The sequence below is a fragment of the Astyanax mexicanus genome, chromosome 15, assembly GCF_023375975.1.
Source record: "Astyanax mexicanus isolate ESR-SI-001 chromosome 15, AstMex3_surface, whole genome shotgun sequence".
NCBI classification, from domain to species: Eukaryota; Metazoa; Chordata; class Actinopteri; order Characiformes; family Acestrorhamphidae; genus Astyanax; species Astyanax mexicanus.
Genome location: NC_064422.1, coordinates 24105906 through 24124449, shown reverse-complemented (window position 1 = coordinate 24124449; position 18544 = coordinate 24105906). Strand labels below are relative to the sequence as shown.

At 38.4% G+C, this 18544-nt stretch overlaps 1 protein-coding gene across 1 annotated transcript in view; it reads right to left on the bottom strand.

Annotated features, from left to right (window-relative positions):
- Positions 1 to 705: 705 nt before the first annotated feature.
- The window catches only part of cpped1 (calcineurin-like phosphoesterase domain containing 1), a 41567-nt gene continuing 23728 nt past the window's right edge, over positions 706 to 18544 (bottom strand). The window contains exon 4 of the mRNA XM_049464886.1: positions 706 to 2746. Coding sequence (XP_049320843.1) covers positions 2523 to 2746 — 224 coding nt within the window. The 3' untranslated portion in view covers positions 706 to 2522. The remainder of the gene's footprint in view (positions 2747 to 18544) is intronic.

Below are 18544 nucleotides of genomic sequence, written 5' to 3'. Positions count from 1 at the left end.
GAGATCGCCTCTTCTCACCTCTCGGAGTTGGGAGAGCGTAATAGGTGCAGAAGCAGGGAATGAAATCACCAGCTCGCCAGCCTCCACGCTGTTAAACTAGCCATTTTCTTTTCCCTGTGCTTATTAGTATGATAAGGTGATGGGCTCGTAAAGGGATGAAGGGCTTCTGAGGTGCGTCTGCATGACTGAAGTGTTAAGACCCTTGATTAAATATCAAAGCTGAAAAGTAAGACAGAGTGAGAGGTGTTGGATTTCGTGAAATTGCACTCAGGGATCTCTTGTTTTTGACTTTAGGGAGGAGCAAACTCTGAAATCTACAAAAAAAACATAATTGCAGCAAAAGACGTGGGACTGAGAGATGAAGATGGCTCTCTGATGACAGCTTAAGACATAGTGCTCTTTAAGAGACGTGGTAGCCACAAGCAGCTGCACTGCAGGGAGGCTTTTTACTCAAAATGGCTACTGTTGTTCAGGTGAGCTAGCAGTTCATGCCTGATGTCTTTGATTCTTCGTAGGGCTGTAACTGACCTCAAATTTTGTCAGTCGAATCACATTCGGCCGTTTAAAATGAATATATTTGACTACTCGTTCATGTTTTTACCCTTATATAATTATCTAGCAAACAGAAAATCCCTGTGCACAAGTTCCAGTGCTGATTTCCACCATACTGAAAAAGTCAGCAGTAGTGAGTTTCGATAACATATTTTTAACAAACAAAAACAAAAACACTGACATCAATATAAATGAATAAACAATTAAGACCGTAATTAAGAGCGGTGCACTTTGCCAATTGGCCCTGATCATTAGTGAGGTCAGATCAGGACCTGAATAATTATTTCTGAATCACAAATTGCCATTCCAACTTATCCCAAAGGTCCCAAACACCTACTTAATACTCAGGGGATTTAAATCACTCAAAATAATTAATACATTAACTGAAACTGAAAGTTAATGTGAAACATTACACTCGCTTTACAAACTAGGTATACAGTAAAAAATTCCTTTCAAAACATCCTTTAGGCTAGGAGGCTCTGAGTGGTCTAGTTGGCTAAGCACTGCCACTATGATCAGGAGATCGCTGATTCGAATCCCGCTCATGCAGCTTGCCATCGTCTGCTGGAGCCCTGAGGGAGCACAATTGGCCTTGCGCTCTCTGGGTGGGTAGATGGCGCTCTCCCCACATTACTCCAAAGGGTGATGTCGATCAGGCGTTTGTGAGCTGATGTATCAACAGCAGTTTGAAAAGAGGCGGTGTCTGACTTCACATGTAACGGAGGAGGCATGTTCTAGTCTTTACCCTCCTGGTGTTGGGGCATAACTAGTGATGGGGGGAGTCCTAATGAGTGGGTTGATTAATTGGGGAGAAAATGGGATGAAAATTAGAACAAAAAAAAACTTTTAGGTTGTAGTGTAAACTCAATGAAGGCAGTCTGAGACGCTTGATCTGGTTGCCTGGCATGCCTCCCAAATGAGTGTCGAAGTCTGGCTCCACCTCTGGCTTTTTTCTATGCAGAATCTGGTTGCAAATTCAGCAACATGGTGGACATTGGTTTCATTTCTATAGAATGGAAGAGAGTGGAACCACTGTGTCTTTGATCTATATGGTCATTAGTTACTGGTTAAAGATATAACTACCTTATTATTTAACTAATTTTGTTTAATGCTAAAGGATTAAGGGTCATTAGGACAGCTTTAGCTCAAAATTCCTGAAGCTATAACACTGAAGTGTCAGTTTATGGAATGCAAATCCCTGTGATAGCAATAAAAAAATTCCACATTAATATATAATAATTACTAGTATATATCACCTAGCATTTAGCAATTCTCTGAATCAGAGCTACTGATCATAATAAAAAGAGCAGAAATACAGTTAAATGGTAAAATACAGCAACAAACAATTAATGGAAAAAAGTTTTGTTTCAGCATTGTTATTGCGATGTGCGCATGCACAATAGTCATATTGCAAGATGTTTAATGTTTTGCGCAATGTCAATGTGAAATTTTTACTTTTCTCCTAAATGGAGAAAAAGAGTGTATTATTATTCTGCACTGTGTTAGGTCAAAAAAGTGAAAAAAAAAAAAAAAAAGCATCCACATATTGAGGTGAATCAGTAGTTACAGGACATAACACATATTACATGAATCTGCTACAGGTTTTAATTCTTAAAGAGGTTTTTAGATTGCTAATGGCACAATTAAATGGGATAAAAAATAGGAAAATCATTGTTTATGAAAGACCAGATCTGTTATTGTGACTCTATAGTGTTTTCTCTTAACGCTATGGTAAATCTAGTGGTGTGCTATATGAATCTGTCTCGATAAATGCAACCATTAAAAAAATGTTTCTTATTTTTTAAGTATATGTACACACAACATTTTTAACATATGCATAGCTTTTTGGAATTTTTTTTAAGCCCACAAACACCTAGAATATTTGATTCCCCATCCGTACCCTAGTAATTATATAAACCACCGAATTGCCATCATTTCATAGATTCCCACAATAAAAATAAGTATCAAGTTTAAGCCAAGAGTTTTTTAAGATCTTCATCCATTCCTTTCTGGTTTAACTGCTCCAGACTTTGGTAACGATGAATGACCTCATCAGCAGTCACCACCACCACTCGGACTCCGTGTGTGTCCTCACCCAGTTGGCAGCCAATAGCTGAGGTCACCACCATGTCCAAGCCATCGTGGCAGCCCCCGGCGTTGCGATGGTAGTGTCCAGAGAACACGGCTTTAACGCCTGAAAAAGAGTAGCAGTAGATTAGGCTTGAAGGATTTGTGGATATCATCACTACAGTAATTTTTACCAGAGCTATTATACTAATCTGCAACTTTACATGTTTGACTACACTTGCATTTATAAAGCGCTTATAGAAGCCATTCACTCAATAATGCAAACCAATCTCAGTCAGAACTACAGAAAAAAATAAGAGATCACTTCAGTTTCTGAATCAGTTTCTCTGATTTTGCTATTTATAGGTATATGTTTGAGTAAAATTTTATCCTATAAACTACGGACAACATTTCTCCCAAATTCCTAATAAAAATTTCAATTTGGTCAAAAAGTCAAAGAAACTCATAATTTTTAAGTGGCCTGTTTAAGTACACAATTTTTATATTTAAATATACAGCTTTTTCACAAGGGGTGTCTTGTAAATTTGGTGTTTTGGTACAATTTTCTCATTACCGGCCACTGAATATTCAACTTGGCACCTCGTAGCAAAGAACTCTCTGACTATGTGAGAAATACTTAGGATGCTCTCATTTAGTAGAGGGAAAATAGGCTCTGTGCATGGACACACACACACACACACACGAGACAGAGCAATTACACTAATTGATTGCCTCTGATATGCTTATTAAACAGTGGAGTCAATTAAAACATGGAGAAGAAAGTTACTTAAATTGACCTTGACCATGAAACACGCAGTCACTGCATCTCCTTTCAGACTGACCACCGCTGTGCCGCTGGCCGTCCGAGCGTAAAAGTTCACAGAAACCTGGTCTAACTGCAGAAATCTAGTTTCTCTATTGATCTAAATAATCACGCTGAAGGTTTTCATCTCGCCTCCCCCTGCAGCAGTGGACGAGCTTCTGCCGTTGAGGAATGCAAAATTGTGGACTGATTGCACAATCACCACAGTTGGCCAAGCAAGCCAGCACAGAATGGAACGCACAAATGAGTTCTCTTCTATTTTTGAGGGAACAGAGGCTGGCAGTGTGATTTATGGTGAAATCATTCGAAGCTTTGCTTATAAAAAAAGAAAATATATTCCACCAATGGAGGCCACATACTGTGGTAATGGGTGTATTAAGGTATACAGCCCATCCAGTCCATACTTCAGTGCAGATAACAGCCACAATACCATTTCAGAAACACATTCTTGCCACAGACTTGTTGAAATGACTTGCTGAAATGAGTTTCCCCCCACAGTGAATGTGCTACACGAAAAGCCTCCAGTAATGAAAAGAATTTAGGACTGTGCTTAAAATACCAATAACAAAGTCAACAATGAGCACATCAATGCAGTGACACCTTTATTGGGGTGTTTTATTTAACTAGGTAGCTTTTGTAAGACTTCCAACTAGGGCTGCAACGACTAGTGGATATAATCGACAATGTTGATTATTGAAAATTGCAGACTACAAACTTCAATGTCGACTGATCGCTAATTTATAACAGTATTGCATTACACAAAGTGCTGGGGACAGAAGCGCAATAGGAGATAGTGGGGTTAATGGCTCACTCACACAGTTTATATTCAACTTAGTCTGTGTCTCCAAAAGTCCCCAAACACAACAGATTACATATTTTCTCACTAAATATCAGAATAGATGTTTCTATAGTTTTTAGACTAATCGGCTAATCGAAAAAACATATCATCAAATTAGTCGACTCCCAAAATAATCATTAGTTGCAGCCCTACTTCCAACATTACAACAATTGTCCTAAGGCTCCTACAACTGTTGTTAACCTACACAAACATTTATAAAATCCTTAACTAATAAGCATCCATTGTCATAAAATAAAGATGGGCAGATTGGAGTTACCATTCACCAATTTACGTGCATCATACAATTGGTTGATCGCCTTTACAGATTGAGGGTGCGGCAGAACCTAGCAAATTTGGCAATGCATCATTGTGCATGGCTTTTGTAATGTTCTGCATTATCTCTCAAGATGAGACATACTTTACTTTTTTTTTTTTTTTTTTTACTTTTTTTTAGAAATCAACCACATTACCAACATTTTAAACACAACCACAAGCTGAGAGAGCCTGTAAATCCCTGTGCGGAACTGCGTCATGGAGCTTATGGTGGAAACACAACCAAAAAAAAACAAGCTGCTTATCTAACTTTCATGCTAAAACTCCACTGTTGTTGCACTTTTGGTTGTGGTTAAATGTGTTCTGCTCTGTTTGCTGTTTTGCGCGGTTAGAAGTGTTTGTTAACTTTGCTTTGTTGCTGTGGTAATAGCTACTCACTGTACTGGAATGAGTGAGGTACTCTCTTAAGAGGGATATCTGGTTAGTGGTGTTAAGTTTTTGCCCTGCTTTCTGCACAAGGCATATTAGTGAATTAAGTTTACGTAAGATGCAAACACAGCACACAGCACACAGAGTGAAGTGCAATGCTGGCTCCTGCAGTCATGTGCCATCTGGTCATGGTCATTAAATTGACTATATACTTCCGCTTTTACTTTATAATTGGTGGCTAATGTTCATAATCAGGTTGTTTCCTGCTTTAACTTTAAACAAAATGTAGTTGTTTACCATTATCTGCAGAGAGAACATCAAACAGCTCAGATCTAATCAAAATTCAGATTTTGGAGCAGCATAATAGAGCTAGACTTAAATCTTATAATATCCCATATGTAGTGAGTTAGAACAGCTGCCAAAAAAAAGCTAGAAAGCTCTATACATACATATGAAACATTCAGACATTCTTTGAAGACTGCTTACAGTTACAGTATTTCTCAAATCAGCAGATTTCCAAGACCCTGGAGCAATGTTGGACAAGCATCTAAAGCACACAGCTTTTGCCTCGAAATGCTGCTGAAGCCTAAACTTAAGAATGCAGATAATTATGCAGTATTACACAACTGCAGACACCTTCACCCTTACACCATTACACAACAGCGCTGGGATGTAGCCAAAATAGGCAAAAACATGAGAACAGGAGAGGTTTTTATTAAAATCACTGGGATGAAACATAATAACATAAAAAAGAATATTATTACGGAAAAAGCAGAGAAGCAGTTTGATTATGCACATCTCAAACATGCCTTCTGAATCATAACCTCCCTTCCACCCCTCAGAAACAGAAACATGACATAAGCAGATATAAAAGAGCATCCAATTATCTAGAGAAGTCAGATGTGAAACAGCGGATAGTGGAAGGGGGGGAAAAAAATCAAAGTGCTTCTTAAACAAGTCTTTTACTCAAAGGACCAACACTGTACTGCATCAGATACAATAATTATACATGCAGTAATGTGCTAATGACTGCACACATGGAAAAAAGCAGCACAGATATGCTGTAACTTCTTACTACATCACTGTAGCTCTAAATCTAGCCATCCATCAGCATTTTAAGTATTTTTAAGTAACATTTTAAGGGAATCGCAGGGTATCTCATAATACAGCTCTGGAAAAAAATAAGAGGCCACTTAAAAATGATGATCCATGAGTGCCATAAAGTTATTCAAAAGCAGTGTGTAAGACTGGTGGAGGAGAACATGCCCAGATGCATGAAAACTGTGATTTAAAAACCAGGGTTACTCCACCAAATATTGATTTCTGATTTCTGAATTAAAACTTTATGAATATGAACTTGTTTTCTTTGCATTATTTGAGGTCTGAAAGCTTTGTATCTTTTTTGTTTTTTTAGCCATTTCACATTTTCTGCAAATAAATGCTCTAAATAACAATATTTTTATTTGGAATTTGGGAGAAATGTTGTCCAAAGTTTATAGAATAAAACAACAATGTTCATTTTACTCAAATATATACCTATAAATAGGAAAATCAGAGAAAATGATTCAGAAACTGAAGTGGTCTCTTAATTTTTTTTTTTTCCAGAGCTGTATGTTATCACGATACACTGCCCACGACAATAAAATCATCATATATCACATGACAATTCTCTATGATACTTCACAGCACAGTGTTACTGAAGAGGATAAAACAGCAGAGTAAAATCTCTCTAACTCCACTTGTGGTCCCACCCTTGTTTTTGAGTCTGGGATTTAAACCGGAACAGGGAGCCTGTACACCCACCAGCAGGGCTCTAAAGCAGGGCTGGATTAATTAGCTGTGATCATTTAACTATGACTTGCCCTGGCTGACCCTGTGGCTGCCTCAGAATTCTGATACATAGAATAAACTGCTATATACTGTATTACACCAATTACTCACCAAGTAATTTATACACCTATTCAATCATGCAATTATCTAATCACCCAATCATGTGCCAACACAGCAATATAGGAAATCAAGCCTCCTGTATATGGGCCAACAGCTTGGTAATGTTCACAGCGACCTTTAGAATGTAGAAAATGTGATCTCAGTGATTTTGAGTGTGGCATGATTGTTGGTTCCAAAATGGCTGATTTAGGTATTCCAGGAATTGATGATTTCCTGGAATTATAAGTCTTATATAAAGTAAAATATAAAGATAGAACATCCAGTGAGGCAGAAATGTCTTGTTTCCTAAACCAGTCGATGGAGAATAGCTAGTTTGGTTTGAGCTGACAGAAAGGATAATTTGTTATGGACAACACACTGAAGCTTGAGGTGGACGGAAGAGAGGAAAATTTGGAATTTGGATTTCTGTTCAGGCACACCAGTGATAGGGTGAAATAAACATGGCACATACATTTTGAATCCATGGACTCATCCTGTCTAATAGCAAGGATTTTTTTAGATTTGAATGATACGATATTGATTTATATAAACTCAAGATCGATCCTTAGAATTAGCCCATTTTCCCTGTATATGCGTAAAGTTTTAACATCTTACATTTTATCTCGAGAGACAATATTCTTATTAAAGCATATTACATTCTATCTCAGGATAGAATGTTGGCATGGTTATGCAAAAGAAGCATGATGCTCCGTCCACCATGCTTCACAGCTGGAACAAGATTTTGATGCTGGTGTGCAGCATTGTGCATTGCAAAAAAATAAAAACTGTATATAACAGTGCTACACTGTTTAAGTTATTATTCAATAAAATATCAACACACACACACACACACACCCACATCCAGGATTGCCTTACAGTCTCTCACACCTTGTGTTTGCCTTTTCATGGAGCCTTATTAAATTGTCGACTCTTAAATAGACTCGCTACAACAGAAATACCACCACCAAGGGACCACCGTGCATTCTAGCTGAGCGAGGCTAAAGTCTGCCAAGGGCCTGAGAAAACAGTAAGTAACGGATTCTGAAAATAAACTGTCACACCAAATGAAGCCGAGCTCTAATGAATAAGGAAGTACGACGTAGGTCTGGTTTCAGTTCTCCCGAGACGCGCTTAATGCCGTGCCGATGCCTCTATTCATAGCCAGACAGCTTACAGGGCTGACTGCCAGATTGGGATGATATGTAAATCCTCGCTCTATCCGTCTTCTATCCAAACAAGTCAGAGAGAATTTATTTCTTAGTTTAAGACGGTAGCTGCACGCATGCATGTGTGTGTGTGCTTCTGTGTGTTTGCCTCCGTATGCCTTCTTATTAGGCCACTGGGAGAAATTAATCACCAAACCGCGCCTGTGTATAATTTGCATGACAGAAGGAAAGACGAAATGATGTGCGATGAGCACACAGCGCTTCTGCTGGTCATATATCACACTCATTTATTACCACGCATCTCTTTATGGAGCCATCGGCGAGGGACAGCCAGTGCATTGTGTGTGGAGTAAGCAATTATGATTGCATCCAAACGTACATGGGTGAAGAGCGGCGCACCGGGGAGGCTCCAAATTGCTTTGCGCACGAGTGCAGTTTTACATAAAAATAGAGGTAGAGCCAGGACGTTCTTTTTCCACTGGCTGCGGTATCCACATCACAGATGGTTGTATGGCTCACTTACCGTCCACTGTTAAGGCTTTGACGGAGCGTTAAAATGAACGCATATTAATTGAACGATTATTCTCGCCAATAAATCAAGTGTATGTGAAAGAAATGAAGTACATTTCTATACCAAATCTAATTGAACAGGAATTAGTTATCATGTCCCATGACTTTTGCCACTTTTGTCATTGAAGCTTGGAAAACACTACACAGAGGGATATGCATGTGCATATGATGAAAACACCATTTCTGCCACAGTAGCTTTTTAGTTTGTTTGCATGGACAGTTCTAGCCAGATACCACCGGTCACTGTCTGTTAACACCATTTGAATATTTAGATATTCAGATTATTATTTCTTGCTTTATATGCGTTTTGGCGAAATAATTTCTTGCTCTAGACCACTGAAGACCACTGCTCTAGCATGAAGAGCAACATAGAGCCAGTCTTTACCAATGCCTGCCTCACTCAAGTTACAAAACTCCTCCAAGCATGTTCAGCTGCTGTTCAAAGATGTTATCTTAGCAGCGGTTCAAAGACATTTCAGGCAGAATTCCATGTGTTTCATAGGAAGCGCATGCTGGCCTTCACCCTCCCAGCAAGGTAGCACCCAGCCAACCCCTTAACATCTTTGACAAGACCATGACGGCGGCTGTGGAGGCCCTCGGGTTCTTGGAATCAGAAACCAGAGAATGCGCTTTGCATGCCAGCTAAAGACGTTCATACAGTAGCTGCCACAGGAGCTACTGGTAGAGGTTCAGCTTTACACAGCCTAGTCACAGCGCCCAGTGCAGCTCTGTTACACAACAGAGCATTCACATACTGCACCGCATCATCAAAACTGCAGAGAAGAACATTGATATTCATTTGCCCACCAGGCGTGACCAGGCTCTGTGCTACCTGGCTGCTGGACCTTTGTATAGATGTTAGTGTAGCGAGATCATAACATATGTATGTGATAAAAATCAAATGCTTAAAAAGAAAAACACAATTAAAATAAGTTCTCAACTGTTTCTCAACTCACCATTTTGCAACGTATGCCGATCCAGCCGTTTCAGATTCACATTGCTGCGAGTCAGATATGTATCAGATTTTAATACCACATAATAAAACAGCATCCCAAATCGGAATTGAAAATGTCAGGGTCAGTGTGTTTTTGCAGCTCACACTGTCACACAAACAACACTCTGTCGCATATGACATGAAATATCAGATTTGGGCTACTTTTACCTGCTGTGTGACCAAAACTGTTGCATAATAAAAATATACTGTTGTTTTACGTCAGGTTTTCTGTCTCCAGATTTGATAACCACTTTTGAAATATGATGCATTCTTGATATTAATTGTCATTTTAGCTTTACTCTAGACACTATTTTTTTTTCAGTCTCATTTTAGAAACATATACAGCTCAATTAGGGATATATTAATGTATTAACATCTGGTTTTATATTTATAAAGACTGTATTCATAATACAACACCAATTCCAAAGAAGTTGGGACTGAGGCAAAATAAAACCATCTTTTTGCATTGCTAGTTTAAGGGCGCAGCTACTTAGATGTGTCCAAAGCTTCTCAGCAGAGAAAACGGACCTGCTCATTCAAGCTCATTCATTCTGTTTATTGTTGATGTAAGTGTTAGCATAGCCACCAAAAGACATGCAATATGAGTTTGTGCACTGCAGCATGTCCATGTGTGCATAACAAGCAGGGGTGTGCACGCATTGGGGATGCGGCCTGGGTTGACAATTCACTGCCAAGACAGAAATGAACACACTTTTTTCCAATACCACCACACCCATCAGCGTAGATATATTTCCAAGCGTCTTTGCTATTTAAGTGACACAAGTGCAAAGCATGAAAATATACTGCAGGCGAGGTGTAACAAAGCAATGAGCATCACGACATGCATAATTGCGATAGTGAAAATAGTATACCAAAAGGTCTTTCCACTTACGGCCTATCTAGCAGAGGTTTTTATTAACATCTAAACTAACTACATCTCATCCACAATGCAGGACCATAAAGAGCAACGTGTAGTCACTGTTTCCCCGAGGTCATTTAGCAGCTATATGAAGCTACACAACAGTGAAACTCTGCACTCCACCACATTATCATCTCCATCACAACCCCTGAGCTCAGCCTGTTCCTCATCCTCCCAGACAATATGGGTCTCAGCTTATCTCCAATGCTCCGCTGATGACAAACGCTCCCGTGGTTTACAAAGACTCATACTTAATTTACATTGGCTTGCACTGACTAAGAGCCTTGGGGCAGCAGAGATCGCGAAGGAAACACTTGGCTTATCTCGGCTAATTAGCTCAGCACAAGTTGGCGCCTATGGCTGTGCAAGAAGTTCTGAATGGTTATTTAAATATAAATAGCAACATATACACAATACTATGAGCTGTGCCATGAAAAGACCTTGTGACGGTAGGAGGCAGTTAATTTGCTGTGGTGTTAAAGAGAATAGGTGGGATATATTTAGCTATATATGTCTTTTAGCCAGTGGGACACACAAACCAAAAGAAAAGATTTCCACTATGTTTAAGCATTAGATTTTTTTGTTTGTTGGGATTAGAGTAGATCTCTCAAGTGCTGAGGGCTTTGTCTGAAGTATTCATGAATTCTACAATCCACTTTCAGTGCCAGCTCAGAGCCTTTTCTGCAGAATATTAAACCAGTCTATGGTCCATAAGCACCTCCGAAAACATTGATCCTGAATTAAGCTGCAGTCTACAAAGACTCATATCAGCCATCACATTAAACTCACTGAAAGAAAAAGAAAAGAATATTGATTATCTTGTTACAATTGTGCCTGTTAAGGGGTGGGATATGTACACAAAAACTAAACATACTCCAACTAGATGTTGAAATGAAAAGTGATTCAGAAGGAGAACAAAGGTCACCAGGTACATGAAAATGAAATTTAAATGATTAAAACACATGTGCATCTTGAATACTGATAGTGTGTCCAATAGTATTCTAGTAATTTTCAATCTGGAATAGGTATAGTGATGAGTTGACCATGGCATAGCATTTGTGTCTTGATGAGCATTGTCCAGAGTGTGCATTTATAAAAAGTCGTGCATAAAAAGACCTTATTAACGTAATGTTAATTATCACCAAATGTGCTTTGGTATTGTACAAACTTGCACCCTACATCATGACATGATCTATAGGTGAGCAGTCCAGCTTGATTAAGGGCATGTCAGTGTGTCTTTGCTATCTTAATGGTAAAAGTACACCTTGCATGTCTCGAAAGGCTTGTACTAATTAACTTAATTAGATAATTGTGTTTTGTGTTGAGCTGTGTTTTGGGTTAAACATGCAATAAACCAATCAGCGTGTCACTTACCATTCCCTTTAAGAGCCAGGTGCACTCTGACTTTGATGCATCGCTATTTTAGAGACACAGCTATCTGAACATGTCCAATGCTTCTTAGCAGAGCAAACTGACCTGCTTATTCAAACTTGTTTCTTTTTGTTTATTGTTGATGTAAAAGTTTGCATAGTTGCCAAGAGACACAGGCTATGGGTTTGTGCACTGCTGCGTGTCCATGTGTGCGTAACAAGCAGGGGTGTACACACGTTGGGGACGTGCCTGTGATGACACTTCACTGCCAAGATAGCAATGAACATCTGACGGTTGTTTTCAGGCAGTGGTACACCTGTGTTTTCTGTCGCCAAGCTATCAATATGGCAGATATTTACCTGAACATTTACCTTATTTTGAGACCACCACACCCATCAACGTGGATATATTGACAAGCACCATTGCTGTTTAAATGACGCAGTCGGAAGGCATGAAAATAGACTGTTGGAATAAAAGGCAGCAATGAGAATCGCAATGTGTTGTAACTTAAATCGGTTGACAGTTTACAGCAACACTGGCCTATAATTGTTTGGTTTCTCCTTCCAGATAGTTACCATAACCAACTACCTCAGCCAAAAAAAAAAAGGAAATAGGCTTACACTATGCTTAAACTAATTTATTATACTTTTATTGAAGCCAAAACTGTTACTATATGCCAGTACGTATATTCCTTTTAAATTCTCACATGAAAATGCACTCAGTTTGCCAAAAACTGTGAAAAGCAATTGCAGTCAGCTCTAATAATTGTGATCAGGCAGTTATGTAATAACTAAATAAAACTCCTAGCACTGTAGCAGCATTCAGGCACACATTGCACTACGTCTGCACTCGTATTTACTGTACATCTGGCTGGGATTCTGGATTATTTTAACCCCTTATACCCTAAGGGTCTGTTGTATGTATGAGTCCACATCACAGTTACTCAGTCTCATACTGTAACTACAGTGTATACAGCCACAGTAGTAGGGTGCAAGGTTCTTCATTACATGGGAATCATGATTCTCATTGATTTAATGTAAGCCCAATTCCAAAAAACTTGGAACACTTTCATTCATTGCAAATGTTCTCTTTTCGACTATATATATATATCACAATATAAAACAATGCAGGGCCAATAATATTAATAAATGAATAATAAGCCTAGGTTCAAGGGGTCCTCACCTGAATCTAATATATCTTCCAGTGCGTGAGTGAGCTGTATGAGATATGAAAATGTTTACTTGCTATTCTGACATCATGGCCCTGAGCCCGGAGGTAAAACTTTACTTCATGTACAGTATGTATCCCTGGTTTAATAATAAACAAGCGCAGAAGAACATTAGATCATGAGGGTTTCTGTTAGGGAACAGTATATTATCATAATGATCGTAAATGCCACACACTACAGAGCAGCCCCACAGCTAACAAAGAGCTGAGTGATCAGCGCCCCTGGCCTCGGAGACAATGACTCAAAATATATGCTCTTTCCACAGTCTCCCGCCTCAGATACCGTAGATTTAAAACGAATACAATTTGCCGTTATAAATTAAAGGACTCCATTAATACGGGAGGTTTCGGTTTTGTTGGCGGCGGCCCTCTGTAAGCGGCCCATTCCCAGAGTTCAGTGGCCGCGTTAATAGATAAAATGATGGTCTTATTCTGTCAAACAGATGCTTCTTTTTATCCCTCCCGTTTTGTGGACTCGATAAATTCCCTGACAATCATTAAATGCGCCATGAAATAGAAACACTAAAAATGCTTTCGGGGGTAAAGCCGTGAAAAGGCCCACTGAAGCGCCTGCTCATTCAGATTATTGAGAATTTCCCTTTTGAAAAGTGAGGCTTGAATAAAACAATAGACGTTTTTCAAACGTTTCGTTGAAATGGACTCCAATGGCGGCCCTCAATTGCGCCACCAAAGTGCGGGAGTATGTGAAGCCTGCCAAAAGCATTTTTCCAGTTACATCAAACAGCTTTGAGAAGAACTCAAAGTCTACTTCTGGAAGAAAAGGAACCCTGCTGACCATCCCACTCAGTAAGAGCAATGCCAAAACAACACTCTAAAAGACCACATGGACTGGGTAAAGAAACGCTCCCAGACTCAAAAAAACAAAGAAAATTAGCTCAGAGCGTTAGCACTCACTGCAGCTCCATACCTGGGTGAATGAGCTGTGTGATGAGGCAGATCCTCCTAAATGTGTCATTAAGCAGGTTTCCACTGACTTTGTACACATTTGTCAAGAAATTAAATAATAAAAACTCAACAAAATATCTGTGGATTGTTTGCTTTTGTACACAGCAAAAACTGGAGAGTTGAAACTGGAGAGTTAAACAGCTGAGAGTTGAGTTTCACTTTCAAAGTGTAATTTTAACTAATTCAGATTTAAATGGTGTTTAGTGTAGGAGTTATTTGGAGTTAAATATTAAGAGTTAAATATTTCAGCTTTAACCCAAATAAACATAATAAATACTTAATTACATTATACATTATTTGCATAGTGGGCATGTCCAGCCAATCCTAACTTACCATCAGTGTGTAGTCTTGCTCACCAAGGCTGGTTGTTTGCCTAGCCAACATGTTGTAGGCTATAAGAGCAAGTTACCTTCTTCTGCACTGTAAATTGTGACAATGCACTGACAACTGCAATGCAGGATTAAAGAAAAATACACTGGTAGGATGTAAGCAGGGGTGTTTTATTCTGTAGTAGGAACCATAAACACAAGGTAACCTCCCCTTAATAATAATTCAACAATAAATCGTCTTATCAATTGACTTATGGATGTTTTTTACCTATTCATTGTTAGCGTAACAATTTAGGGAGTTAAATAAATACAAATGTAAGTTAAAAAGGAACTCTGGCAAGGTTCTACATTTTTTACTATTTTGAAAGTGTTGATTTACCTCTAAAGAGTGTGGAGCTATATAAACCCTGGGAAAGAGCTAAAATCAACTCTGTGGAAGTTAATTAAACACTTGACTTTTTGCTGTGTAATATCTGTAATAACAGATGCCTCTAACTGTAGTTATGTTGCCTATACTGTATATTATTTACACTAAATATGTGGGGGTGGGGGTGAGGGAAAACGATTACTTGTCCAAGGATTTTTTTGGGTGTAGCGCAGCATATTCATTCAGAGCAGGAATTGAACCCCAGTCTCTGGGGCAATAGGGTAGCTCACTGGCAGGTAGTGCTGTTACCCACTGTGCCATACCAACCACAACCGTGCAGTTAACTTGGTGATGCTAGTGTAGTACTCTGTTTTTACACAATTTCAATTTAAGTTCAGTATAAGTCACCATCTTAAAATTATAGTGTTTTGAAATAACTGTATTTTAAATTAGAAATGTATTTTTTTAGAGAAATCTTTGGACTTTACAACATTATTAAAATAATTCATGTTTGTCTCCAGCCTGGAGCCTAACAAAGGACCAGAGTAGAATAATTTGGACACAGCCATCCTGAAGAGCAAACACTCATTAGACACTCTAGAAGAACAGCACTTGGGTGATATGGTGTGTACGTTCAAGCTGCTTTTAAATAAAACACCATGCAACCCAGAAAGTCAGAGCGCCAAGATCTGTAATCAATAATTAACCTCTACACCCCACGCCTCCTATACAGTTCATAATTAACTTCAGAAAGTCTGAAAGTGTTGATGATGCGTGGAGCAGGGGTGTGTGGAACGAGAGCGGATTACTGCGCCCTTCTCTGCTAAGCTTTAACACTCACAGTTATCACTAACAACAAAAGCACAGTGTCATTTTATTGTAATTACTTCTCACTTGCAGCCCACTGAACAAGAGAGAGGCGAGAGCCGAAAGAGCAGATTGTAATCTTTCTGTCAACACCATATTTGTGTTTCTGAACGTCTGTTTTACACACAGAAAAGCACTGGTCTTTACACTTTTGCTTTCTGATGATTACTATAAATTTTTTAGATTTAGCTTTTTTCATGCTTCAGGGACCAAAAACACAAAGAAGACCAGAACAGCCTCTTGCCTCACGTCTCCAAATCTGCTTTCTTACACACAAAGCTGATGGACAATGAGCACAGTCTTAATGAACCCATGTGAAAGGAAAATAACTCACTGCAGAAAAAAATAAAAAAACCTAACAAAATAAAGAAGCCAGTGTATTCAAAAGAAAGACTAAAGCCCACTAGTTTAGTCCCTAGCTGAGTGCGTCACAAAATACTGTTGAAAATAGGCAAAAAAAATGAGAGCGACATAAATGAGTGTCATAAATGAAAGTCTAGTGTCATAAATGAGAATTACACAAATGAGTGTCACAAATGAGAGTGCCAAAAACAGAGTGCCACACAACAGAGTGCCACAAATTAAAGTGTCATAAATGAGAGTGTCACTAATAAAAGTGTCATAAATGAGAATGGCACAAATGAGAGTGTCACAAATTAGAATGACACAAATGAGAGTGTAGTACATGAGTGTCATAAATGAAAGTATCACAAATAAAAGTGTCATAGGTGTCACAAATATGATTATCACAAATAAGAGTGTCACAAATGAGAGTGCCACAATTAAGTGTAGTACATGAGTGTCATCAATGAGAGTGTCACAAATAAAAGTGTCATAAATGAGAGTGCCACAAATGAGAGTGTAGTACATGAGTGTCATAAATGAGAGTGCCACAAATAATTGTAGTACATGAGTGTCACTAATGAGAGTGTCTCTAATAAAAGTGTCATAAGTGAGAGTGCCACAAATGAGAGTGTTATTATTAAAAGTGTCATAAATGGGTGTCACAAATGAAAATACCATAAATGAGAATGACACAAATGAGTGTAGTACATGAGTGTAATAAATAAGAGTATTATTAATAAGTGTCACAAAGTAAAGTGTCATAAATGAGAATGACACAAATGAGTGTCATAAGTGAGAGTGCCACAAATTAAAGTGTTACAAATGAGAGTGCAGTACATGAGTGTCATTAATGAGTGTCACAAATAAGTGTCATAAGTGAGAGCGTCACAAATAAGAATGCCACAAATGAAAGTGTAGTACATGAGTGTAATATATGAGAGTATAATTAATAAAAATGCCACAAATGAAAGTGTCATAAATGAGAATTACACAAATGAGTGTCACAAAGGAGAGTGTAGTACATGAGTGCCATATATGAGAGTGTCACAAATAAAAGTGTCACAAATGATAGTGTTAAACATCAGTTTCAACAAGAGTGTAGTAAATGTGTATTATAAATGAAAGTGTTGAAATGTAGTGTTAATGAGTGTTTAAATTGGAGTGTTAAAACTAGTGTCAGTGAGAGTGTAGTAAATGAGTGTGCTATTATACAGAACTAAAAATGAGAGTAACATACATAAGTGTCATTATTGAAAGCATCAACATGTTTAAATGAACAAACCAGTGCTAGTTAGGATTAACCAGGGCCTACAGTGAAAGACAGACCACACAATCTACAGGTGACTGTCAGGCACTGTCTCTTAGCCACACCCACTCCAGGAATTAATTTGTGTATTTTTCTAGTAAAACTGAGCAGTTTTGCTGAGTAATGGCTGATATGTGTGGTTAATCAATGTACTGCTCATGCTCTGAATCAGGCATCTTTAAAGTGCATTTCAGGACACGCTAAACATAATAAAACCCTGCTACAGTAGATCTCCACGGTCTAACCATCTTCCTATAGTTCCACCTGCCAGTCTGAGCCAGATGGTTACATCACACAGCTCTACACAACATCTTTGCTTTCTAATCCTGTCACAGCTGATGAGGATATTATAGACAGCATCACATATGTTCTCTTTATCCTTCCCTAATTGCTCAGTTTTTAACCGTTACGAGGGGTGTAGAAATGCTCTGATGCATAAACCTGGACGATGAAATTTAGTTGACTTTCCTAGGAACATCCTAATACTATTAGGGTGTGTAACATTGTCAGTCTTGCATGTTTAATTTTTATATGTCTGGTCCTAAATCTAGTTTTGGACCACCACTGACTGCACAGAATCATTAATGTCATTTAAAGAAAGGGGATGCTTTTCATTTTGAAAAAGGAAAAGGTGAGGTGGCATAAAATGACATCTAATACCACCGTAATAATGCTGCTAATGCCAGTAAGTGAATGTTAATGGTAAGATAGCAATTCTAGCATAGCAGAAACGATGCTAAAAGTTAAAGCGTAAAAGACAATACTGGATTCTGATGCCATGGTAGCGATGCTAATGACTTGATAGCCATATTAATAGCATGTCAGCAAAGCTTATAGTTTGGCAGCAAATACTTAGGCTAACCTAGTTAATCCTAATGCCATGGTAGCAATGCTAATGCTGTGGTAACGATGTTAATGGCGATGCTAATGGTGTTGCAGGGTCATTTAAAGTGGATCTTCAGTCTTTACTTAGTAAGAAAAACGGCCTCTTTTAGTCTGTTGGCGTGGTGGTGGTCCTGCAATATTAAAAGGAAATTAAGTAATTGATTGATTAAATAAGTGATTTCTATATTGTCTATATTCTTAAGTGACTATATTATTGTTCAACAGCACAGAGATAATTGAAGACAAGCAGAAATTGTGTTTAACTAGGATAAATTAACACTGTTATATAAGCTGCACACAGACTACTTTTTATTGTGTTGT